Source organism: Podarcis melisellensis, assembly GCF_964234715.1.
Source record: "Podarcis melisellensis genome assembly, chromosome: 2".
Lineage (NCBI taxonomy): Eukaryota > Metazoa > Chordata > Lepidosauria > Squamata > Lacertidae > Podarcis > Podarcis melisellensis.
Genome location: NC_138529.1, coordinates 31,634,774 through 31,661,025, shown reverse-complemented (window position 1 = coordinate 31,661,025; position 26,252 = coordinate 31,634,774). Strand labels below are relative to the sequence as shown.

The following is a 26,252-nucleotide window of genomic DNA, read 5'->3' as shown; positions in this document are numbered from 1 at the left end:
CCCTCCAAAAACTGCCTTGGGTCAGAGACCAAGGAGCAGTTTTCTGTTTCCACTACACAAGGAGACCAACCTGCAAGAAGGCACCAGCAGGCAGAATGGATCGTTTTTGAAGACCCCCTTTGGGTCATCCCAATTATTAACATTGTAAGTGTTCCCAATTTTGTTATCATGTTATTTCATTTCTGCCAGTTACTTACACAGATTCCTTTTTTACTTTGTGTAGCTAGAATAGGGGTGATGGTGAGAGTATCCTTAATTTTAGCGGGGGTGAGCTTTCAGAGTGCATCTCATCGACTGCTCAGGTTTTCAGTTCCTACCTGTGGGCCAGCTGTAAAGTTGGTGATAGCACCTTTTAGCTTGGAAATGCTTTCTTCTGTACTGTGGTTTTGCTGTCTTATATTGTTTCCATTGCTGACTGATGTATGGCACTTGTAGTTTGGGGCTACATTTTGCTTTAATATGCTATTTTTCTGCTTTGGAGACTTCTGGGTCAAAAAGTGGCACGTAGGGAAGACGATAATAAGGTTAGTAGGGATGGCAGTTTTGTGAATGTGATCACATATACCCAACACTCCCAATTTTTCTAGGAAAGTTAGTTTTTGGCTCAGCTCTCATTTTGTTTTTAATACAACCTGCCAATGCAGCATGCTATGCCATGGAATACAATTATTTGTTATAAGAGGTTTAACGAAAAGAGTAACTAATAGTGACAAGGCTACTCTCGGGTATGAGTGCCAGAGAGTTCAGTGGGACTTATTTTCAGGAAGTGTGCTTAGGATTGCTGCCTGAGAGATTCTTTGGGCTTGAGGGTGAGGCCCTTCAAGACTGGTGTGCTCTCATACGCAGATGGCTATTTAAATTCTGCTTTGATGTTGATATTTATTAGCCTAGAATCTTTCTTTTTACTCCCAAGGAAATATTTACACATTTATGAGAATAGGAATTCCAGCTGCCAGCTTGAGGTCACAGCTTGGAAGATTCATCCCAAATATAGCAATGTGGGAGAAGACAGTGTAGGCAGCGAAGAGAAAGAGGTAGAGCCATCTTGGAGATGTAGTTCCTTTCGTCTGACATTGTTTGGATAGCATCCATCTGTGGGGGCCAGCGACTTCCACAACTCTGCTGTGATGAGCTGCAAAGCCTTTAATAAAATAAAATACTACAGCACAAACTGCGGGGAGATCCCAGATAAACAGCAGAATAAATGTGTCAGAGAAGAGCTGTGAGTGAGCATGTGAAATCTCCAGTGTAGGATCCAAAGAGTTTAGAATTACAGTAACCTGTTTAGGGCCTCTGTGCACACTTGTGGGTGGGTGTGGGTGTGTATAGGGGGCACATTTAAAAGCACATTTGATTCCAGTTTGCTATGCACACTTTCCTTCAAGGCAGCACTTACATTAAAATAACACCACATTCTTGTACACCTAGAAGTTCAGTACTTGGAACTATAGGAAATGTTTGGTAGTTTCTCTTCCCCCTTCCACACCCCAGCTATGGATTTGTTTCTTCCTCCCACCCCTTGCGGGGCAGGGGGAACCCCTCTATTCATAATTGTTAGGAAAAAGGATTGGTATAATCAAAACTCGGAATAGTTAGTTCACAACCAAAGCTTTTCTACAATTTAGGTTTTTTTAAGGGAAGGAAACAGGGAAGGAAGCGTGGAGGAGAACAGGCAGTATATTAAGAGGAAAGAAAAAGGGAGAATCAGTCAGTCAGTACAGGTGATGAGAAAATGAGTCAACATGCCGAAAATGGGAAGGAAAGATTGTAGAAACCAAATCATTTTATGGGTCTCATAGCATTGCCCTGATAGGTTTTGATAATGAAATAAGAATCAAGTTTCAAGATAAGTTGCTGTTTTATTTTTAATGCAAGAAAGAAATTGATATTTTAAAAAATATGCAAGAAAGCCATCCATTCAGCCAACTAAATGTGATAGAGCCAGTGTCTCAGTTGTGTTGAGGGAGTATTTTGTAGTGCTACTTGTGCTGGGGTATGGCACAATTCTAGTGTAGGCTAGTCCATCTCGGCCTCATCACATTCGTGTACACATGCTTGCCATCGAGTGTGGAGCTGCCACCACATACTATTCTTTGGCAGCTGCCAGTGTTCTGGCAGGGCTCAACACAAAGCCAATGTCAGACTAGGACCTAGGAGACCAGGGTTCAAATCCCACTCAGCTATGAAGCTTATTGGGCGAACTTGGGCCAGCCACAGCTTCTCAGCCTAACCTACCTCACAGGATTGTTGTGGGATTAAATGAGGATGCAGCAAACTATGTCTGCTACCTTGAGCACCTTAGAGAAAGAGGTAAGATATAGATGCAATCAATCAATAGTAAAAATTAGATATCCTGAGAGCTATTTTTAAAAACATTACCTATTTGCAACAGTCACCTATTCCCTAGAAGTAGAGTTCTTGTCCGGAGAATTTTGGAAAAAAGTGAACCACTAGAGGTTGCCAATATGGCCAGGATAAGCCTTCCAGGGACCCCCACCAGACCACCACTGTAGGGCAGAGCACCCATCAGAGGCCCTTTTTTGTCAAGGATCCTCTAAAGCTTTGCTTGGCATGCACATGTCACAGTATTGGACAACTCATTTTCCCGCCCTAGTCCCTTTGCCAGCATTTGTATGCCATAGCAATGGTTTATAACTGTAGAGGCTCGGCAACATAAGGAGCTGACAGCTATTGTGGAAATGACACCTGGAGAAATCAGAAAATGCCAGAGCAACTGCAGGGAAGACTTTGAAACATGAATGCTTTTTTCAGCAGCTCGAGAAATTATAAAATGTGATTGCCACAGGATTGCCATCAAATTTAGGCTCAAAACAAGATGCATGCTGCAAAACTGCTGCATTGGCATAGTCACAATATGACCTCTTGTAAAGAACTCTGCAACTGTCCTTATTGTGGTACCTTGGATTGTATTCCTGTGGCAAGGTGTGCAATCATCTGCTTCTACTTCTGAGCATGAATTTGGCACAGGGTATGGAACTGCATAGTAATGGAATAGAGGAGAGAGAGACAAAAAGAGCTTGATGAATGTGCTATGCCTTGTGCAAATGTTTCATGACAGTGAAAAACCTAATATTATACAGACATTGCCATAGTGGATCAGTCCAGTGGTCCATCTTGCCAAAGCCTTTGGGATCATGCAATTGTGCAAATTTACAGAGAATTTAGCAGTTGTGGCAGAATGTCAAGTTCTGGGTCCCAGTGGCCTCTCAGCCTAAGGCTCTTCAGGCTCATATATTTCTGCAGCTGAGAGTTGTCCAGCAGCTTCTGCTTTACTCTGCTTTCTGTACCTAGTTCTCTCACCGCTTTTCCTAGGCATCAGACTTCTCAAAAAAAAAAAACCACCTTCTACCACAAGACTTGCCTCATCATTGCCACCTTGCCATTGAATAACTTCAGCATTCTGACTGACAACTGCTGACAAAAATACTCTTAAGTGAGGAAATGCATGATTGTATACACATAGTCGCATGCTAGGGATTTGTGTTCACAGATGCTCCATGTTGCAGGCCATGGTTTTGTATGCAAAATGATGCAAGAGGAATTGCAGTCAGCTTTGCTACTTACTGTGCCACCTATACATAATCAAGGTTTAGAGTGCTGTGATATATAGCAAACTAAGTTAGCATATATAGTAGGAACAAAATGTATATCAGACTCTATAATCCTTGCAACCATCAGCGTTCATGTTACTGTGTGTGGATGGATGGATGAATGGATAGATAGATAGATTGATTCAGTTTTCTCAAGGCCTACTGGCCAAAGACAAGAGAACAGGAAGTAAAGGATGTGCATTTTACACAACTGGATTGCATACATCCACGAGTGTGATCAGTAGATGCAAGATCTGTGAACCCCCCCCCCCCCTTTAGACATTTTGTTGTGTAAGTCTGGTGACAAAGAGGCTCCTTGGTAATAGGAATATTTTTGACCCACAAATCCTTAGCAAGCATATTTTCATCTGGCCTTTTCCATCGTTGCTTCATCGTTGTCTATTGATAAGCTTCTTTTGTAAGGTGGTCCACTGTTGTCCACAGAGAAGCTCGTTATGTTCTATATGTAGTTGTTGTCATCTTGAGCAATAGCCTTCGTTATGCCAGAGATCCATAGTGCGAAGAACATTTAGAATTTTTTTCTGTGGTTTAGAATCCCTAATAAGATTTCAAAAGAAAGCTGCACAAAACTAATGGAGGAAGGCCAGCAGCTGGGCTGTGCCAAGAGCCACAGAGTTTTGCTGTGCTTGTTGTGCCTTCAGTCTGTGTGGAGGCCAAAAAAGGGAAGGAGCTTGAGATAGAAACAAGAAGGATCCAGGGAGCAGGAGTGGCTCCAGAAAGGACCGCAGATCAGTAGGGCATCTGCTTTGTATACTGAAGGTCACGAGTTCAGTTCCTGGCATCTGGTGGTAGGGCTGGGAAAGACTTCCTGTCGGGAAATCCGGAGACTAGCTGCCAATCAGTGTAGACACTGCTGAGATGAACCATTGGTCTGATTTGGCATAAGGAAGCATCTTACTTTTAAGAACACTAATGCCAAAGGGAGGATGAAAAAGCAGTATATCATCATTTTATTTATATGCTGCCTTTCCATAATTAAAACCATGCTGAAGGCGGCTCACAACATAAAAAGATTTACATAATTACAAACATGACAAAAGTAGTCATACATAAATAAAACTCACTATAAAGTACACAGCCAAGGTGAACAGTTTCCTCATAAAAATGGTTTCCTCATAGAAACAACAACCAAAACCCCATAAACAATACCCCAGCCCAAAATTCTGTTCAGCAGCTTCAATTTTTGTAGCTGGAGTTGACCAATTGAAGTTAAGTTCCAGTACACCATGAAATATACCTCAAGCTGTCGACAGACAGTTTCTACATTTGTGGAAACTTCTTATGGTTTGATTCCACCAAGGAATTAGATAGTAAAAAGTGAAGATATCAAGCTACGTATTTAATGGTGTGTTTGCCAGAGCTGTTGCAAAGGAAACATGGTTCCTTGCCTCTTCTTCTTAGCATTGATGTCCTACATATATTGACTGCAGTGGCAAAGCACAATTGACCCTTGAGCTCTCACCGCCTTTCATTCAGTGCACTCTAAAGTAATTAGCTCTCTCAGAACAGCTCCAAGACTCGAGTAAATTCCAGCCCAGTTTCATGCATGTTTTACTTGGAAATACGTGGTGCTGAGATAAAGAGCTCTTACCCCTAAAGTAAGGGTTGCAGCCTTCTATATCCAAACATATATCCTACAGGGCTATATGTTTTATATAAGGTCATGAAAATTATATATTTGTATAAAAAGGTAAAGGTAAGGTACCCCTGACAGTTAAGTTTAGTCACAGATGACTGGGGTGTTGCAGCGCTCATCTCGCTTTACAGGCCGAGGGAGCTGGCGTTTGTCCTCAGACAGGTCATGTGGCCAGCATGACTAAGCCGCTTCTGGCTCAACGGAAACCAGAAACCAGAGCAGTGCATGGAAACGCTGTTTACCTTCCTGCTGGAGCGGTACCTATTTATCTATTTGCACTTTTTGACGTGCTTTTGAATTGCTAAGTTGGCAGGAGCAGGGACTGAGCAATGGGAGCTCACCCCGTCGCGGGGATTCAAACTGCTGACCTTCTGATCGGCAAGCCCAAGAGGCTCAGTGGTATAGCCATTATGGTCAAGCAGTGCCTCTGGCCACACTGCAGCAGGGGGGTGGGAAAGTGGATTCCTCAAATATGCCTGATGTGGACATTTTTCAATATGCTGCACTATTTCTCCTGTGACCAGAACCAGGTTTAAACAGAGCCTTCAGCAGCGTTTTCTTGTACTAAAGGGTTGGAGAACTTGGTGCTCGAATAGAATCTATATTGACTTCAGTGACTGTCTTAACCTCAGGAGTCCTGAAGTCATTGGAAATGCCCACTAGAGGGACACAGAGAAATTCCTTTCCGTCTAGACCTGAAACCTCCCTTTGTGCGATCTGCTGCTGCAGTTCGATTTATCCTGTCAGATAAATTGTCAGCTTCTTGAAATCTGACCCAGCCCAACTTGGTCCCTGGCAACAGTTCTCAAATTTAGAAGTCGGAAGGGCTTTTGGAAAGAGGAAAATGGAGTGGGGGTGTGGTATGGCGGACAGCAAAGTGATTTGTTTCTATACCACATCTCCACAGACTCAGCGATAACATGGCTGAGGCACTACGGTTTGGATGGAATCGCACATTAAAATCATTTCCAGACAGCGTGCCTGGGACTAACTATGGCATGGCAAACATAATACAGGATTCTAGTTTTATGATACGGTTTAGTTTTGTTATGTACGTATGTTGCTATAATACTAAATAATACTTTTTAAATTTTTATTTAGCAAATCTGTAGCAAAAGCCATCAAACATAAAAACAGAATAAAGCGCACGGACACAAATTCTGGAGGGGGGGCGGGAAATCATCAAACTCTAAAAATCAATGAAACCCTCTTTATAACTTCTAAAAACAATAAAGCAATTTCTTCAGGTATACAATTTCATAAAACATGTCAGATGTGCAACATGCCATTGATGCAATAATAGTCCATTTTTGGTCGGTTCACATTGTACTATGCAAACATCATTCCCCTTCATTAGTTCTTCTGCAATGCTTTCCCAATATTATTGCATTACTGCCACCTTGAGGGGCACATTTGTGCTATACAGTGGTACCTCGGTTTAAGAACAGACCTGTTTACGAACGATTTGGTTTATGAATTCCACAAAAGTGGAAACAGTGTCTTGGTTTGAGAACTTTACCTCTAAGAACAGAATCCGAACAGTGGAAGGGCACCGGCAGTGGGAGGCCTTGTTAGGGAAAGCGTGCCTCGGTTTAAGAATGGTTTTGGTTTAAGAACGGACTTCCGGAATAGATTAAGTTCGTAAACCAAGGTATCGCTGTGGTGCAACAAAAGTGGGGCAGCTATTGCTGCCCCCCCAAATGGTGCGAAAGTGGCAGAATTGGAGCAGGAAGCCATGGGACATGCACTGACTAGAAACAAAGCACATCTGCCACCCCAAATTTTGTAAGTGCAAACAGTGTAACACATATAATTGCCCCAATACCATCATGAGCACACATCAATCATGAATGCACAATAAAAAGGACATCTGAAAATGACTTATTCATGGAGAATAAATAGTCCGCTTTATCTGGTTTTATAGAATTCTGCTATTTTAATCTTAACTCTTAGTCGGAAATGGTTTATAGAGCGGCCAACTTTTTAATACCTACATTCGGGGCATATCATAACTAGGAAAGCATTTTAACGCCACTTAACCTGATGCACAGAAGTGGAGAGCTGTTTGACAGTTCAATGGATTCTCTTGGAAGGTGGTGGACTCTCCTTCATTGGAGGTTGGGTGGTCTTTAAGGAGTTTGCTTTTAAGCAGAGGTTGGATGGTCATCTGCCAAAGGGTGCTTTAGATGCTATGACTACTTCATTGGTGTTGCATCATTCGTTGGCACCCGGGGCACAGATGGTGAGCAGTACCCGCCACGCTGGTCCAGCCCTCGTCACCAGAGCCAAGTGGGGCTGCGCTGTACCGTCTGCGTAGAGGGGAGCAAACCCTCTCAATGCTGGCCGGTTAGACATTCAGTGTGGGGGCTGGAGACGCAGTGGCCAGGCCAGGCCAGGCTGGACTCTGGGGCCCAGAGACTCTTGGCAGCAAGCAGTGCGGAACGGGGATCCCTGCATGGAGGGGCTGGTTTGTGCCCCTCAAAATTGTGTACCTGGCCTATGTTTCCCCCCTCCCCCCACTATACCCCTGGACTGTTTCAAAGTACTACTGTGGGACGGGGGAAGTATGATAATCATACACACACACACAGTTTTTCTCTGTGTGCACATTGTATGCACCATACTCTTGGTGAGTGGTCTTATACCTGATGAAGACATAGATGTAATTTGCATCACCATAACAATCTGTATGCAATTTGCACACTTTCCCCTGCACAGAAGTGTTTCCTGGGTCCTCAGTTTGTTACATTTGAAGGGTCCCTGGGGGTCTTTCCACAAGTGAGGCTTAAATCAGTTCTTGCATTTCCTGTGTCCGCAGATCAGTTGCTACTAGAGTACACATTCAGCTTTAAAATGGTTCCTTTCCTCTTTGTCCCTCTTATTAATAGCATTCATAAATCATTCATTCCCGTCTATGGCATTCTTAGTGTCGCTTAGGAAATTGCCCTAAACTTTGCATGGACTTGGTTCCTAGCACATATCCTTTCAGCTTTTATCTACAGTACTGACGGCATGATTAGGGAGGAATAAAATGGACAGTTTCTCTTAAAATAGCAGAGACAAAATCAGGTTGCTCAGAAGTCCAAGAACAAGAGCTATTGTGCACAGCCAGCTGTCTCTCCTTCCCTGTAGCCCTGGGATCTATGCTGTTGCTTGCACATACCTGTTGTTGTTCTTCATAATGTTTTTATCCTACTCTTCCTTCAAGAGCTGAAGGTGGCATTCATTCATTTTTTCCCATTTTAGACAGACAAGAACCGTGTGATGTACGTAAGACTAAGAGGCAATGACAAGCTCCCGGTCCCCCTGTGAATTTCATGCCAAGCTGAGCAGAGCTTAATCCAGTTCCAAGCCTATCACTCTATCAACGAAATCAGGGATGGGCAGACTTCGTACTACTTGGTTCTACTTGATTTTAAAATTATACACAGGAGCATATTGCCCAATGTGGCAGAGCTGCAGTAGTAGCCTCCTTGCAGCATCACTGCCCTTACCAGGAAGGGCAAAGCAACAGTGAGATCCGGGTTGTGCAATTCACCTGTGAAGCCAGTCCAGTACTCTTGCAGCTCTGCTCTCACCATCGTGCCCCTTCCGCTCCTGGCAAGTGTCAGTGCTGCTGCTGGGAGGCTGTTGCTGTGGCATCTCTCATCTAGGCAACCTGCTTCAGCTAGAACCCCAAGATCTACCAACTAGGTGCAAAAGACACATCATTAGAATTAAAGAACTGGCCAGTGGAGGCTGGTCCATTTGAGCAAATGCCCCACCAACTTGCACAACTTGGTTTTTAATTTTCATTCAGCAGATTTTGCCTTTAGCAGCAGAAATCTAGCCTTCCTCCCCCTCCACTGTTTTGGTCTGTTGTTTTGGTCTCATCCTTTGAATGAGCTGTTTTGGATGTTTTTTCCCCCAAATGCATGAATTTTATTAAATATATTCATGTTTATCATAGGAGCCAAAACCTGGTCCTGAAACTCTCTTTAATCCTAATAAAGGACTTACTATTTTAAAATTTGTCATCTCTTTGGTTGAGAACATATTGTTTCACAAAGATAAGAACAGCCATTTGCAAAGGATGTGCTGTGTACAAATGAAGACAGTACATTGAATTTACATTGAGTTCATTTCTGGCCAAACACAGATGAGAGGGAGGGGAAACTGGTAAGTAAAAGCAGGCCAACATTGTGAGAACTTCTAGATGGGACTGTTGCAGCACACCATATGTGGGGCTGCCCTTGAATACATGGCTGAAAGTTAACATGATCCTATTTTCTTGCATTTACTTGGGAGTAGGCACCTTCTTAATAGAATCTAAGAAACTATACAAACTTTAGAAGACATGTGAAGGCAACCCTGTATAGGGAAGTTTTTTTAATGTTTAATGTTTTTATTATTATTATTTATGTGTTGGAAGCTGCCCAGAGTGGCTGGGGCAACCCAGTCAGATGGATGGGGTAATAATAATAATAATTAATAATAACAATAACAATAATTAATAAAAATAGAATAGAACATCTCTATTTTCACTGGAGAAATAATGAAGGGTATGTTATCTTGTGTTTTTATTCTGTGTGCATAAATCCATGAGATCTATGGATGATGGGCACTATACAAATTTAATTACTAATAATAGAGGGGTCACACAAAGTATATGGGAGAAGAGAGGAGAGAAACTAAGTTTACTTCATGTGCCAAAAGAGACAAAACACAGCTGAGCCAGGGTCTTGGGTAGGAAAGGAGAAAAGTAAATCACCAGCCGTGGGTGGGTGAGAGAAGAGAAGATCCTACTGGACTTTCTCAACTGAACTATGAAGCATCCCCTTCATTGCCTGAGCAGAGAAAGGACAGCTGCCATTCACCCGTCCTGGAGAAGAACGAAGAGGCCCTCATCCTGACTGCAGCCAGTCAGGCAGCTGCATTATTACCCCACTGCATACACCTTGCCTTTTGAATTTCTTGGTTCTGCCAGCACAGTAGCAGCAGCTGTTTGCCCACCCAGTGCATTTGGTTGTGGTCCTGGAGCGGGGAGGTTGCTAGTGGGCTTCTCAGACCCTCTGGGCTATGGGCCATTTCCCCACTTAGGGCCCACCTAGGGGATGGGTTTGACCTTGGCAATTCCACCACCACATAAGTACAGGGAATGGCGGCCTAGGAGAGGTGCTCTCTCTGCAGCAGCCACTGAACTATGAAATTCCCTCCCCACATGTAAAGACTGGTGTTTCCCCTTCGCAGTAACACCTAGCGTGGTATTTACAGTCTTTATTACATGTTTACAAGAAACAGCTTCAGTTCAGAATTACATGTGTCCGAACCCGTTGAGTCAGATTTGGGGAGTGGCTTCCTATGATTCCCGCGCAATATCTTTGATTCTTAAGTTTCATTTCCCTCCTTGTCTGTGCTGATTTGAAAGCTCCCTCCCTTCCTGAGTCTGAGCTTCCTTCCCTAACCTCTACCAGCGATTCTCAACCTGTGGGTCCCCAGATGTTGTTGGGCTACAACTCCCATCATCCCTGAGCTCTGGCCTTGCTAGCTAGGGGTGATGGGAGTTGTAGTTCAACAACATCTGGGGACCCACAGGTTGAGAAAGGCTGCACGGTTGCAGGGCTCTTCAGCATCCCTGAGCCCCTACCCGCCCTGGCTACTCTCCACCCTCTCTTCCGCTTTCTCTGTCTCTGGGTGGTTGTGGGGCGCTTCCGCATCCCTGAGCCCCTGTTCCGCCTCTTCTGTCCATTGCACCTCCGAATGCTCTCTGAGACCACAGAAGGTTGTAGAGCTTTCGCCACATGCTAAAGAAGTGCCTCTTGACCTCTGACAGCTGAGGTATTTTGTTCTGTAGGACCCACCTGTTTTGCCAAAATTATACTGTTCTGTTCCATTTGGAACTGTTTTACTCCTTTTTATAACACTAATGCTTTTGTTTGTTTTCATAACTGTGTTTTATAAATTATTGTAGCCTGCGATTGGGCCTTCTAATAAAGGGCAGGTAAGAAATCTAATAAATAAACAAGCCTTGTGTGGATAAGTATTTCATTCTGCGAACTGCCCTGAGATCTTAGGAGGAGGTATAGAAATCTAATATATAATGATAATAATAAATAATACAAGTAATAACCAAGTCCCATTTTCTAACAAAACAGGACCTCTCTGGAACAGTTAGCACTTTTGTGCTGCTTAGCACTATTGTTTGGGTAGCCGTTTGTAGTACTTTGATTCTATCATGTCTTTGTCTAAAATCCTAAGAAAAAGTCATTGGAAGTTGCACCTGCAGCACCTGTGTATAATAACAATGATGTCTCCACTTGTGCAGAAACCACTGAGATGATGACTATTGTATGATTTCATTGTCTCTCCCCTTTTATTGTAGTAAATATGGCACTATCTCAGTTTGACTTTTGGGAGTAGCAGATGCTGTCAAACAGTGTGCAGAATCATAGCCAGTAGATGAATAGTCAGCTTCTAAGGTAAAAGATTGGGGAAACAAGTCCACTCCTCCCCCTCCCTGGAAATTCTACTCATTTCCCTAATGCCTAATAATGTGGTGTCCCTGGTGCTAGTGGATGATTCTTAGCTTGCACTCTGAAAATGCTTGACTGATTTTCCTTGACTGATTTCCTGTGCACCTGGTTTGAAAGAGTCAGCATGCTGGTAATTCTCCTGAACTGTGTCACTCTGGGCATGTTCCACCCTTGTGAAGATATGGGCTGTGACTCCCCACGCTGCAAGATTCTTCAGGTAAAGACTTTTTTTCATTTTTTTTAAAAAAACAGGTTATTTCTTGTTTGACATAACATATCATGTGGGAGGAACTATAGTTCCAGTGACAGAGCACATGCACAGAGGGTCCCAGGGCCAGCTCTTGGCACCTGCTGCTAGAAGTATCCCATTAGAAAGTACATCCTTTTGGGCTTGATGAAAATCAGCAAAAAATAACCATAAGATCAGGAAAGCTTACTTAAAAATGCATGCTGAAATGAAATGACTAAGGTTAGATCCCCACCACCCATTTGAAGCACGTGGCTGCATCTAGAGCAGAGCTTTCCAAACTGTGTGTCAGGACATGTTAGTGTGTCGGCGGCAGTGTGTAGGTATGTCTTCTGAACGCTCCCCACACTCCTCCTGGGGCTGGAAAGGGGTTAGTTGCTAGTAAAACTGAATTACTGTGTCACGAAATGATGGTGTGTCACCAACATGAAAAGTTTGGAAAGCTCTGGTCTAGAGAATCTTGGGAGCTGTAATTGTAGCTGTGTGATGGGTAGACTACAGTCCTTTGATTCTTTGAGGGAAGTAATGGCTACTTCAAGTGGTATAAATGTGCTTCAAATGTGGCAGCGTGACAACAAAACTTTCCTATTTTTTTTATGGTTAATTTTAACCAGTTTTATCTTTTGTATTTGTTTTGTAACCTCATCAGATGCCATTTAGAAATTAAGCAATATATTACATTTAATTACATTAAGGTAAAATATATAGGAAAGTCATCTGCCTGCGATAGCTGCCACCAATATGCAAAGGCAATCCTGGTCTAGTTGGACCCACAGTCTTAGCTAGTTTAATGTAGCTTCTTGTGTTCCATGATTTCAGGAAAGTGCTTGTTAGGGCAGATCCATACCATAAATTTAAAACATATGACTCCCCCCTCCCAAGAATCCTGGGAACTGTAGTCTGTTAAAGTTGGTCAGAATTGTAGCCTTACAAAGGAGAAACTACAGTTCCCATGGTTCTTTGGAGGTTGCCATGTGCTTTAAATGTGCATTTAATGTCTTAGAGGTAATCCAACCAACTCCATTGCCTTTGCCATAAAGAAGAACGAATCTGCTTACTGGATATGCCTTACCACCCTTTGATGGTTCTCTGTGTGCAAAGCTTTCTGTTTCACATGATGGGTTTTTTGGGTTAAGGGTGTGTGTCTAGGTTGCATGGAAATTGACCCTTTGTATCAAAGGTCCAAGTTAGGAAATGCTAGGTGAAAATTAAGTGGAAGGGATCCTGAAAAACCAACACGTTTCAGAAATAAGCAGAGAAACAAGAACTACAGTAGAATTCAACACCCAGCACTGTGGTGTTGTGGATTTTTTTTTGGGGGGGTACACTGATAAATTAATTTTACCCTATTAGGATTCTGAAAAGGGAACAGAGGTCACCAGTTCCCCTGGAGGAATTCTTCACATCACCACAAAAATGGGGCAGTTTGAAATAAGAAAGGGCAGCTAATTCAAGTTTATTCAGATGTTGGCTTCTTGCTAAGGAAATCTGGTCCTGTTCAACAGATGTACAACTGGTTGGAGATGGTATTTTTCAGCCACTTCTGGACCTGGACATCAGGAGGTGTTCAGCCACATTATGATATAGCTCTGTTCTCTTTTCATACTCCTGCTTCTGTGAGTAAAATGGGCATCTCCCCAGTCTTGCTTTTTGCAGACTGGTTTTGAATAACTGCCAGTCCTACCTTTGGAGAAATGAAGAATGTGTGGGGTGATGTCCTCATTTGGTTAGGTTGGAGGTCAAGTCCCTTGCATGGTGAACTGTCTCCAATTAAGCACTTGGATCTTTGCCACAGGGTCACCTCATCATCCTGCTTCTTTATCTTCCAGAGCTTTGATGATTTTATCTTTGCCTTCTTTGCTGTGGAAATGATCATCAAGATGGTTGCACTAGGGATTTTCGGGAAGAAATGTTACCTGGGAGACACATGGAACCGTCTGGATTTTTTCATTGTCCTGGCTGGGTAAGTCAGACATTAGTTCTCAAACAAAGGGCAACTTTCTTGCTAACAGCAGCTGAGGCTAGCTAACCCCCAGCTGAGAAATTCATTATCGTGTATGTTTTCTCATTTTTAGTAAGTGTACAAAGTAGCTGAGAATGTATGTAGAAAGCTTTTACTTAACAGTGTACCTAAATGCTGTCTATAACCCCAAGTTTCCAGTTGCGAAATGCTACTTTTAGACGTTTTGAGATATGCAGTGCCAATAGCAAAAACACCAGGAAGCTGATGATTTATGCCCGTTTGAAATTATGGTACAGATATGTCTGAACTGTTTTCTGTTACATTTTCTGTTACTCTGTGACATTAGACACACTACAAATGTCTTACTAGAGATTTATGAAGTGTTTCATAAGCTCTTGCCAAGGTTTGCATTATTATTTTTTTAAACTTTGAAGAATTTTCTGGGTTTCCGACTTGAAAGCAATTCCTCTGCCCTTTTGATACCAAAGGCTCAAGAGTTGTTTATAAGAACTTGCGGACGTGGAATATGCAGGATGAGGATATTCTTAGAATCCAGGTGCAAAGAGAAGAAAGCTGTGTTGTGAACCAAACAAATCTTGCCAGTTCAAACTCTACCCATGTCATACTGCAATTTTCCCAAAAGACTGTGCATCTATGCAGGTTTTTCTTTTTCGTAACATGTCTCCTGTTTCTGGATGTCCAAGTACATGCTGAGTGGCAGATTTGGGGCACCCATTTTAAGAGCAGGAGTGTAGATAATGGATCAGATACAAAGTGTATCAAGAAGTTCCTTACAAGTTTAGTCGTGCAGTTAGGTGGTTTTAGACTCTGGATTTAGGGCCTGCTGTCTGCCTCCATCATTAGATAGCAATGTGTATTCACTTGCTTCAGAACATCTGGAGCAAGTCATGCTGCATTTGTGGGGACTCAGCTGCCCTGACAGCATCACTGATCAAGTTCCACTGCCTAGTCCCTTGTTCAATTTCAATGGGGCTTGGTCAGGAGAACTTTCCATTGGGTTGCAGCAGAAGGTTTCGTGCACAATCCCTGGCATCTCCAATTGAAAAGGACCTTGGGTTGTAGGGATGGGCTAGACCTGCCGAAAGAGGGTTCCTCAAGAGCTGCAGCCAATCGAAGTAGATTGTCATGGCCTGGATCAGTACTCTTCAACCTTGGGTCCCCATATGTTGTTGGACTTCAACTCCCATCATCCCCAGTCAGCTTTAGCCTGGGGGTGATGGGAGTTGGAGTCCAACAATATCTGGGCATCTAAGGCTGAAGAATTCTGGCCTAGCTAGACCAATGGTATGTATTGGTGTAATGTTCATCATGACAATGGGAAGGAGTCACCATTGGATTTTCTGCCCAAGAGAGCAAAATGTCTTTGGGCAGCACTGCCAAGATATGCGGATACCTCATTCCTTTTTCGGCACTTCAGATGGCTTCTTTGTGTGTGCTGAGATCATCCAGGAATTGATGTGTGGGAGGAAACATCCTTGGGCAGTGGTCCACCGTCATATCATTACCAGATTAGAAGAGCAACTGAATGAGCACTGTAAACAAAAGCATGACATCAGCAGAGTCCCTACCACCACTCGTCTCATGTGCCTTACTTGACACGTGCTGTACAAGCAGTACAAACCACACTCCTGTCCACCCACTGTGGTGTCCCCAGATTTCTGCGGCACTCACAGTGTTAAGTTTTGCAGACGGCAGCAACAAAGGAATGCCACAAAACCCCGCTTTCCTTTGTTCCCTGCCAGCCTGTGTGCTGCTTTCCATACTGTAAGGTCTTTTGCTCCACAGATTTGGGCGGACTCAGCTGGCATTCTGCTCAAGTATTTTCTCTGGCTCCAGAAATATTGGTAGTCTCAGTTTCATGCAGATTGTCCAAATGGATGAGGTTTCAGCAAGTTTGTTTAAAGCATGGAGGCTGTGTTCCAAAAAGGGAATATTTTAGTCAAAATGTGCGTGATTGCCCTTTTGTTTTGAGGGAACGAAACCAAGTTTTTGCCTTTCATGAAGTGTTTTTCTTTCAGAGGCACCTGGTTTAAATTAAAGGCTCTTTCTAGCACCCGAGAATCTCCTGGCTGAGGCTTGAAATCCACATGAAACGTTCCTGGCCTGCGGCCAGGAAACGGGTTAAGTTTCCTTGACACATAAAGAGCTTGGAGGCTCTCTCCTCACCTTCCTATTCATAAAGAGTGCCCAGAGTCTATTAGGGTTCTGCCCCTACTCCCACACACCCCTCCCATATAATTAACTGGAATTTCCTGGAATGGACTGGAGGATTCTAGAAATAAACCACAACTGCAGCGTTTTTCCAGGTTAGGAAGTCAGCAGCAAGAGTTCTCCCAGGCTACTAGAAGGTGCCATGCTGTTGTTCTTTTTTTCTAGAGTGTAGGGTGCATGTAAAACTACTGCCACTGCTAATAGCATAGCATTTGTGTAGTTCTGCACTTGAGTGTCTTCAAAGCATTTCACATACATTATTTCAGTAATCCTTATAACAGGACCTGTAAAGGAGGTTGGTAGTTTTATCTCTACATTGCACATGGCTCAATGGGTGGGGCTAAAGAAAAGTGCCATTGGCTTGCTTAAAGCCATCTAGACCATATGGGGGAATGGGATGCAGAATGAGAGATTTGAATTGGGAAGTGTCGCAACTCACATTCCTAACCATTGTAGTACCTTAGCTCTATTATCACCCTTCTACTCCTGGTATACCACATACGGTTTTTCACAGAGCGCTAAAACACCCTACCCTGAGAATAACAAGTTTCACATTCTAGATGAGGTGAGACTTCCCTGTTGAACCTCAGACACTAATTAAGATTTAAAAAAACAAGCACCCAGCAGACTTTTAAACTGAATTCTGCTTATATGGTTTTAACTCCTTTTTAGTCTTATTGTATTAGGTCCTCTGTACACCACTTAGAGACGACTGTGCACCACTTAGAGACGACTGTGATATATATAAGTGGCATATAAGCCAGGCATAGGGAAACTCTGGCCCTCCAGATGTTTGGGACTACAATTCCCATCACCCCTAGCTAATAGGACCAGTGGCCAGGGATGATGGGAATTGTAGTCCCAAACATCTGGAGGGCCAGAGTTTCCCTATGCCTGATATAAGCTATTGAAATACACAAAAGGTACAGTGGAGGCCACACAGCATTCATCAGAGGAGTCTGAGAAGGAAGTATGTGCTGGGTCTGGATGTGTGTGGGGGGGGGGGAGGGTGTTCAGTAACAGCAAAAGCAGCAATAGTGAGCCTTTGGCAGCTCTCCTCAGATGCCTCCTGCTTGGGCACCAGTTACCCAATGAGCAGGGCTTATAGTGACTGTGCACCACCAGGACTTTCTTCCGCTGTCATTTAAGTAATCTGGTGAACCGGGTTCGCTTCCCCACTCCTCCACATGCAGTTGCTGGGTGACCTTGGGCCAGTCACACTTCTTTGAAGTTTCTCAGCCCCACTCACCTCACAGAGTGTTTGTTGTGGCGGAGGAAAGGAAAGGAGAATGTTAGCCGCTTTGACACTCCTTAGGGTAGTGATAAAGTGGGATATCAAATCTAAACTCTTCTTCACCACCACCACCACCACCACCAGAAGGTTGCTGCAGGTTGGCTTGTGGCATGAGGTATGGCACTAATCACAGTACTGCTGGATCCACCTTCAAGATGCATGCTTTCTTCTGAACAAGGGTGCAACTGCATCTTTACGTAGCCCGTTCACAATGTTATCTAGTGCTGCATGTATAGATTGTTTTCAGTAAAGGCCTGCCATCAAATGACACTTGCATATTAAAAACAAAAAAAATTCCTTCCAGTAGCACCTTAAGGTAAAGGTAAAGGCACCCCTGCCCGTACGGGCCAGTCTTGACAGACTCTGGGGTTGTGCGCCCATCTCACTTAAGCGGCCAGGGGCCAGCGCTGTCCGGAGACACTTTCGGGTCACGTGGCCAGCGTGACATCGCTGCTCTAGCGAGCCAGAGCTGCACACGGAAACGCCGTTTACCTTCCCGCTGGTAAGTGGTCCCTATTTATCTACTTGCACCCGGAGGTGCTTTCGAACTGCTAGGTTGGCAGGCGCTGGGACCGAGCAGCGGGAGCGCACCCCGCAGCAGGGATTCGAACCGCCGACCTTTCGATCGGCAAGTCCTAGGCGCTGAGGCTTTAACCCACAGCGCCACCTGCGTCCCCTTAAAGTAGCACCTTAAAGACCAACTAAGTTAGTTCTTGGTATGAGCTTTCGTGTGCATGCACACTTCTTCAGAGCTTTCGTGTGCATGCACACTTCTTCAGAAAGCTCATACCAAGAACTAACTTAGTTGGTCTTTAAGGTGCTACTGGAAGGAATTTTTTTGTTTTGACTATGGCAGACCAACACGGCTACCTATCTGTAACTGGAACTTGCATATTAAGTAGAATAGACTGAATGCTATATCAAAGCTTTGCTTTAAAAGACAGGCAGATGGGACATTTAAAAAATCTGACATCTTTTGCGGACTTCAGTAGAGATGAGAAGCATAAACAAAGCACCCATTTTGTTACATGAGGGGTTTTTATTTGGGTCTTAAAATGAGGCCGCCAAACTCTTGTCCCTATCCTGTACTATTCAGGGATGGAGAACCTGTGGCCCTCCAGATGTTGGGCTATCAACTCCTATCAGCCCCAGCCAGCATAAACAATGGTCAGGGATGATGGGAGTTGCAGTCCAACAACATCTGGAGGGCCACAGGTTCTCCATTCCTGTTTTAAAGAAGTTTGTTTTATGAAACTCCTGAAAGGCTACTCTTCCCTCACTGCAGAATAAGATTTGTCAGGCTTCCTAGAAAGATATTGCCAAGATTTTCTGGGCATTTGTTAACTTTGGCTAAGCTCTGAGGCTCCGATGATGGACTGAATGTGTAGCAGGGAAAGCAGAATGAGACTTCCTGCTGTTTTGATCAGCTTTATAGCTTGGAACCAGTAACGTCTCTATTATTATTATTATTATTATTATTATTATTATTATTATTATTTATCATAATCATTTATCTTAATTTAACAGGGCAAATCCAACCACATTTTTGGGGTGAGGCTTGCTTCTCCTGAGCAAAAACCTAATTAAATGGAAGCTAGGGGTGTTCATATTATGTCCCTGTATGTCGGAGCAAATCTGTAGATACTAGGTATGGCTAGCTGAGCTTGCATTCAGGCACATGCTACCCTGGGGAGGCCCAGTTGCATCACTGTAACTATGAGGATGCAGCTCACAAGCTCAAAAGTTGTCCCTGGGGGAAAATCTTGAAGAATGCAGAGCAGATTTGTGAGTGTCTGTATTCTTATCCAGAATCTACGTTGCATTGCTCTTTTTCTCACCAATGCATTCTGAGAGTCGCGTGCAAAGAAGACAGCATGTAATTCTGAACATGTGCTAAGCTGGCTAAGTTGAAACCCAGCCTAGGCTTCCCTCCTATGCTTTCACTTGGCCAATTTAACGCAGTCTAATAACATCTGCAGTCTTTTCTTCTTGCCAGGCTTTTGGGGCCGATTAGAATGTGCTTAGAAAAGCCCTTCTAATGTACCTTTCAAAGGCCAGTCTGGACAAAATCTTCCTCAGGGTTATCCCCAGTTTGCTTTCGGTAATGATCCTTGCCTGGAGTATATGAGCAGAAGCAGTTTGGCTGCCTCAGCGGAGACTCTCAAAGATGAACAGCCAAGAGCCTGGAAGTTGGGAAATGACAGACAGGAGGGATTTGGGGTAGTGAAGAGGGGATGGAGCTTGTAGGGTTGTAATTGCACCATTTATTTTGATGGTAGTTCACCCAGAAATCTGAGACATTTTTATAGCTTCTTCCTGCTTGAAGTTGTTATGTACTGAGCTGTTCTGTTCTGCGGGTGGGTGAGGTGTTTAAAGGGCTGGAGACAGACAGGTGTGTTTTCCCCACCCCTGTATTGTTAAAGGCAGCATGAAAGAAAGATCTCCATTTGCATTCATCCCATTTGTTTCTAGTAAACAGGTTTTGTGTGGTTACAAAACCTGCAAAAACTATTTGACCAGAGGCAACAGTTGAACAAAAGAAATGTATGTTTCTGGGAAGATACGCCTTTCTCAAAATCAACCCTATTCTTGGTCTCCAGCTGCAGATGAGATTTGCCGGCTCTGCAGGAAGATGACTACCAGGAGAGCCTATGCACAATTGTCAATTGCGGCAACTTAGTATTTATCTGGTTTTAATTTGAAAAGTACTCTGCACAGCTACTTAAAAAACTTCTCTTGTAAGAATCTTGTGTGGTCAAAATTATTCCCATTTTGCAGAAGGGGAAGATCCTGGTTCCATTTCTCTAACCACTGTCCTTTATCTGATTAATCTTCTCTGGGGCTAACATGATGGCATTATTTGTCCAAACAATTAAACTATCTGAATGGGAACCGTTTCCATTACATTGCCTCGTGATTAGTTTTATTCATTTTAATAACTGGAGAAGAATATAATGTGAAAATCCATATTGAAAGTGAAATGGCATGCTATCATACCTTAGCTTATCCAATTTTAGGGTAGGGTTCCATAGCAGGCTTGCAAAGGAGACTGTAGACAGGGTTTCATAAGGGTTTCATCTGAGGTTTCAGACCAGAGCTACAGCTTGGGGAGGCTTCTGGGAAGAAGGTTATTTTGAAGACGGGAGGCATTTGCCTAGCCCTAGGGTATGTTTCAAGGATGGTGGACCTGTGGCCCTCCAGATGCCGCTGGACTACTACTCCCATCATCTCTGACCATTGGTTGGGGCTGATGGAATTGGAGCCTCGCAGCAGCACTTTCTAACTCAGTGTTTTGAAGAGGCATCAATGGCTGCCTACACCCACTGTCATTTGTCATGTGTTGTCTGCACAAAAAGATGCATTAAAGCCCTTGTAGTAAGTCCCAGCTTGAAGAGTCTTTGGGGTTATGCTTTCGTAGATTTTCACGGGTACAGGAATGCAGGTTTTGGTGTCCTCGGGTGTCTTCCCGTGTAAAAGTTGGGGTGTCTAGGCGACGTTTCGACGAGGTCTCACTCGTCATCTTCAGGCTGGTGCTTTCGGCTTCTTGTTACTGGAACAGAGCAGGATCTCAGTGTTTGAGTTCCTATAAATACTGTTGAGGGGGTGTGGTGTATAGCCTCCAATGTTCTGGGCAGAGAGGAAGTTCCCAGGCTAGTGTGCCTTTTCTTCTTTTGTTCCTTAATTACTTGAGGGATATCTTGAGTGATTTCTTGAGTGATATCCTGAGTACCACTTAGGTGGGTCATTAGGTGTGGATTAGTTGCTAAAGTCTTTGTGTCTTGACCTCTTGAACTTTGTGAAGAGTTTTTCTGAGAAGATGGCTGTACTGCACTTAGTTGTGCTCTGGCTTGGCTTCGTGTATAGGGGCGAGCTGTGGTTTTGTGGCCTGTGTCAGCCAGATCTGTGTAGGGATTGCAGGGGGGTGCAGCATCCGGAGGTGCCACCATGGTTTGGCTACTGGATGGTGTCTGTAATTTATCTGTGGAGAGGGTCTGGGTTTGGGTCTGGTGTGGTTGATTGGTGATGGCGTTCTGTGTGCCTCTGGATCTGGTGTCAGTTTTTGTGGGGAGGGCTAATTTCCAGATGTCTGGCAAGCGGGATGTGTCGTCACGCTTGTTCATGTTGTGAGGGTGTTTCTCTATCTCGATGGCTTCCATGATTATTCTCTTGTGGTGATGTTCCATGTTAAAGAGCAATTTGGAATCTGCAAAATTAATTTCGTGTCCTGTTTCTTTCATGTGTTGGAAAAGAGAGGAAGTTTTTTCTTCTTTTTTGACGGCATTCTTGTGTTCTGCGATACGTGCATTTATTCGTCTGTTTGTTTGTCCAATGTACGTGGCTGGGCAGACTTTGCAGGGTATTTCATAGACCCCTTGGTTTTCCAACTGGATTTTATCCTTGGGGTTTCTGAGGATATTGGCTATTTTTTGGTTGGTGCAAAAGGCTGTTTTGATATTGTGTTTATGGAGGATTTTGCTAATTTTATCTGTAGTGCCCTTGATATAAGGAAGGAGGGCCATGCCATTGTTTTCTTCTGTGTCTTGGTTTTTGGGGGGTGTTTCTTTTTGGATTAGCTTCGTAACCCTGTTTTGCTGGTATCCATTGGCAATTAACACATTTGAGAGATTCTGTAACTCAGTTGTCAAGTGGTCTTTGTCAGCCAGGCGTTTGGTTCTGGAGATGAGAGTCTTGGCTACGGAGTTTATTTGTGCAGGGTGGTGGTGTGATTGTGCATGTAAGTAGCGGTTGGTGTGTGTTTTTTTCCGGTAGATAGTGTGTCCTAGGGAGCCATCAGGTTTTTTGTAGATTAGGACGTCAAGGAAGGGAAGTTGGTTGTTGGCTTCTATTTCCATAGTGAATTGTATTTTGGGGTGTAGGCTGTTGAGATGTGTGAGGAAGCTATCCAGTTTTTCCTTCCCGTGTGGCCAAATTACAAAGGTGTCGTCAACATATCTGAGCCAAAGTTTGGGTTTGTGTTCTGACTTGTCTAAAGCATTGGTTTCAAAGTGTTCCATGTACAGGTTTGCGATGACCGGTGAGAGGGGTGATCCCATAGGTGCTCCTTCTATCTGTTTGTATCTTTGTCCATTGTGGATGAAGTACGTGTTGGTTAGGCAGTGGTTGGTCAGGTCCAAGATGTATTCGGGGGGATTGTATTTGTTTTGAATGGCGTGGAACGTGTGAAGAGATGGATTCTGCATAGGGCTGAAGTTGCTTGGCGAGAAATTTAGCGAGATTTTGTAGAGGTGAAGACTCTCATCTCCAGAACCAAACGCCTGGCTGACAAAGACCACTTGACAACTGAGTTACAGAATCTCTCAAATGTGTTAATTGCCAATGGATACCAGCAAAACAGGGTTACGAAGCTAATCCAAAAAGAAACACCCCCCAAAAACCAAGACACAGAAGAAAACAATGGCATGGCCCTCCTTCCTTATATCAAGGGCACTACAGATAAAATTAGCAAAATCCTCCATAAACACAATATCAAAACAGCCTTTTGCACCAACCAAAAAATAGCCAATATCCTCAGAAACCCCAAGGATAAAATCCAGTTGGAAAACCAAGGGGTCTATGAAATACCCTGCAAAGTCTGCCCAGCCACGTACATTGGACAAACAAACAGACGAATAAATGCACGTATCGCAGAACACAAGAATGCCGTCAAAAAAGAAGAAAAAACTTCCTCTCTTTTCCAACACATGAAAGAAACAGGACACGAAATTAATTTTGCAGATTCCAAATTGCTCTTTAACATGGAACATCACCACAAGAGAATAATCATGGAAGCCATCGAGATAGAGAAACACCCTCACAACATGAACAAGCGTGACGACACATCCCGCTTGCCAGACATCTGGAAATTAGCCCTCCCCACAAAAACTGACACCAGATCCAGAGGCACACAGAACGCCATCACCAATCAACCACACCAGACCCAAACCCAGACCCTCTCCACAGATAAATTACAGACACCATCCAGTAGCCAAACCATGGTGGCACCTCCGGATGCTGCACCCCCCTGCAATCCCTACACAGATCTGGCTGACACAGGCCACAAAACCACAGCTCGCCCCTATACACGAAGCCAAGCCAGAGCACAACTAAGTGCAGTACAGCCATCTTCTCAGAAAAACTCTTCACAAAGTTCAAGAGGTCAAGACACAAAGACTTTAGCAACTAATCCACACCTAATGACCCACCTAAGTGGTACTCAGGATATCACTCAAGAAATCACTCAAGATATCCCTCAAGTAATTAAGGAACAAAAGAAGAAAAGGCACACTAGCCTGGGAACTTCCTCTCTGCCCAGAACATTGGAGGCTATACACCACACCCCCTCAACAGTATTTATAGGAACTCAAACACTGAGATCCTGCTCTGTTCCAGTAACAAGAAGCCGAAAGCACCAGCCTGAAGATGACGAGTGAGACCTCGTCGAAACGTCGCCTAGACACCCCAACTTTTACACGGGAAGACACCCGAGGACACCAAAACCTGCATATATATACACACACACACACACACACACACACACACACACAATTTCCTTTATTCAGACAGTGACACAACCCCAGTGCCATTTCTGGGCCAGGTCTTCACACAGCTCTGCAGGCATATGGGCATAAGACTTTTGGTCCAGACATATTACAGCTTTGCCATTGACTTCTGCTTGATCAGCTTTGTCTCTTGCTTTAAGATTTTCCTTCTCTTTGAGTGTCTGAACTGTTCCCATCTGGCCCCTGTCAAAAGCAATCTAGCTGACAAAAGATCCATAGTTTAAATGTGAAATGAAATATCATTTCCCCCTCTCCCACTCCCCAAGCTCATTGACTTTCTCCTTTGTTTCACTGCTGAGGAGGACGCAGGCCTCTTCCTTTTTACTTTGTTAACTAAAATAGCACACCTTTCTCCATTCTAGTAAGGTACTTGTAAGGTGTTCAGAATGTTGCATATTTTTCTGCTTCAGATTCCTCCACCTCTGAGCCAGCAGGCAGGGAAATCTAATGGGGTGACCCAGTACTAGACTGCTTTAAAATAACATCTTTGTTATATCTGTTGTGAGTGGGGTTTCTCCTGATAGGTTTTAAATTCCTTCCCATGCAACATCTCCACAAAGGATATCTCCCACTTCCATCTGCAGATAAGGCAGCTACATTTGAGAAGCACAGGACCTGACATGTTGCCAGAGGTAACTAAGGATGTAACATCAGCCCTTAATGACTGTCAGGCCAAGGCTTATGAGGAGAAAATGTTTGTGCAAGCTAAAAAAAATTATCCAAGCTGTAGTAGCTGATCCAGGCCTGGCAGAGTTTCTGTCTGTATGCAGCAGGATTTGAATCTAAGAACATTTCACACATGAGGCTTTAAGCAGTTCTTGCTTCATTTCAGCTTGAAAGATGAATAGGAAACCAGCTTGGGCCAGAATGTCCATTTGCAATACAAATGCTTCTCTATCCTGTCTTTCTCTTTCATACAGTAATAAGAATTATTGTATGTTCACATGCATATAAGTGTAAGAGACTTGAGCCTCACATTTGAGGAAATGTTCCAGGCAGGGCAGCTTCCTGATCGAAAAGTCCGTTCACGGCATGGCAATCCTGCTTTCTTCCAAAGTTCTGCCTGATAACTTTTCACATCAACCTAGACAGCAGTATTGTAGAACCTGTGACCGTCCCAATGTTGTTGAACTACAGGTCCCATCATCCCTTGCTCATTGACTGCTCTGGCTGTGATTGATGGGCATTAGAGTCCAACAGCATCTGGAAAGACCACAGGTTCCCTTTCCCTGCTTACACAGTAAAGCTTTGTGCTTGAAAGAAAAGCACATTGATGTGGAATACGGGCAAAAAGTTTCACAAAAGCCGCCCCCCCCCCTTTACCTTTATCCACATCCAGTTTGTGGTTCTGGTTTGGGTAATGCTACTTCCTGCTACTGTTGGACACTATTATTTCAATACACAAGTGAGGTTACTAAGAGAGCACAGCTGTTGGAAGTGGAATAAGATAGTGATACCCAATGACTAGCATTGGGTATCACCCGTGGAAAATATTTTGTTTATTACTGCAAAAGTGGGAAAGGTTTCAATAATAATAATAATAATAATTTATTTATATCCTTCCCTCCCCAGCTGAAGCTGGGCTCAGAGCGGCTAACAACAAGTGTGTGTGCGTGTGTGTTTTTTTCACAGAGTGCAGTGCAGCACATTATGTTGTTCCCACCTACCTACCCATATGCACTTTTATAGCAGCTGCCTTTGGCATGTGTAATCCCAGTTTGAGATTGGGGCCATCTTCCCTCTGTTTCTCATATGCCTTTCAAGTCCATAATTAAAGGCAGCATCCAACTAGTTCATTTGGTCGGCACAAGGATTTACACTTGCGCAATGAAAGTTCCTCCCCTGCTCTCCCCATGCGTGCCCCCAGCCTTGCCAAATCTGTTCTGCAGGATTGGGGGGAAACCCTAGAACAGATTTTTTTTTAAAAAAAATAATTTTTATTTATTTTCCATGTATACTTCTTCTAACAATATATCTTCAACAATTTTTCATATTTCAACCCTCCTCCCCCTGGACTTCCCTCATACTCCCGTTTTGTTTTATTTCCATATTGTTCACCCTGCGTATTGTTTCCCCAAAATTTTCTCAATACATATAGTCTTATTTTTTGTTGTATACAGTTGTGATTGTTTACTCAAACCCTGCAAATGAGTCCATTTCTATATGTTGCCTCTTC

General features: G+C 43.6%; 1 protein-coding gene across 13 annotated transcripts in view; it reads left to right on the top strand.

The window, feature by feature from the left end:
• Positions 1-26,252, top strand: part of CACNA1G (calcium voltage-gated channel subunit alpha1 G) — a 319,266-nt gene that overhangs the window by 142,505 nt on the left and 150,509 nt on the right. For all 13 annotated transcript variants that reach the window (XM_081899498.1, XM_081899492.1, XM_081899496.1 and 10 more), the window contains exons 2-3: positions 11,886-11,997; positions 13,857-13,990. In XM_081899498.1, coding sequence (XP_081755624.1) covers positions 11,886-11,997; positions 13,857-13,990 — 246 coding nt within the window. The remainder of the gene's footprint in view (positions 1-11,885; positions 11,998-13,856; positions 13,991-26,252) is intronic.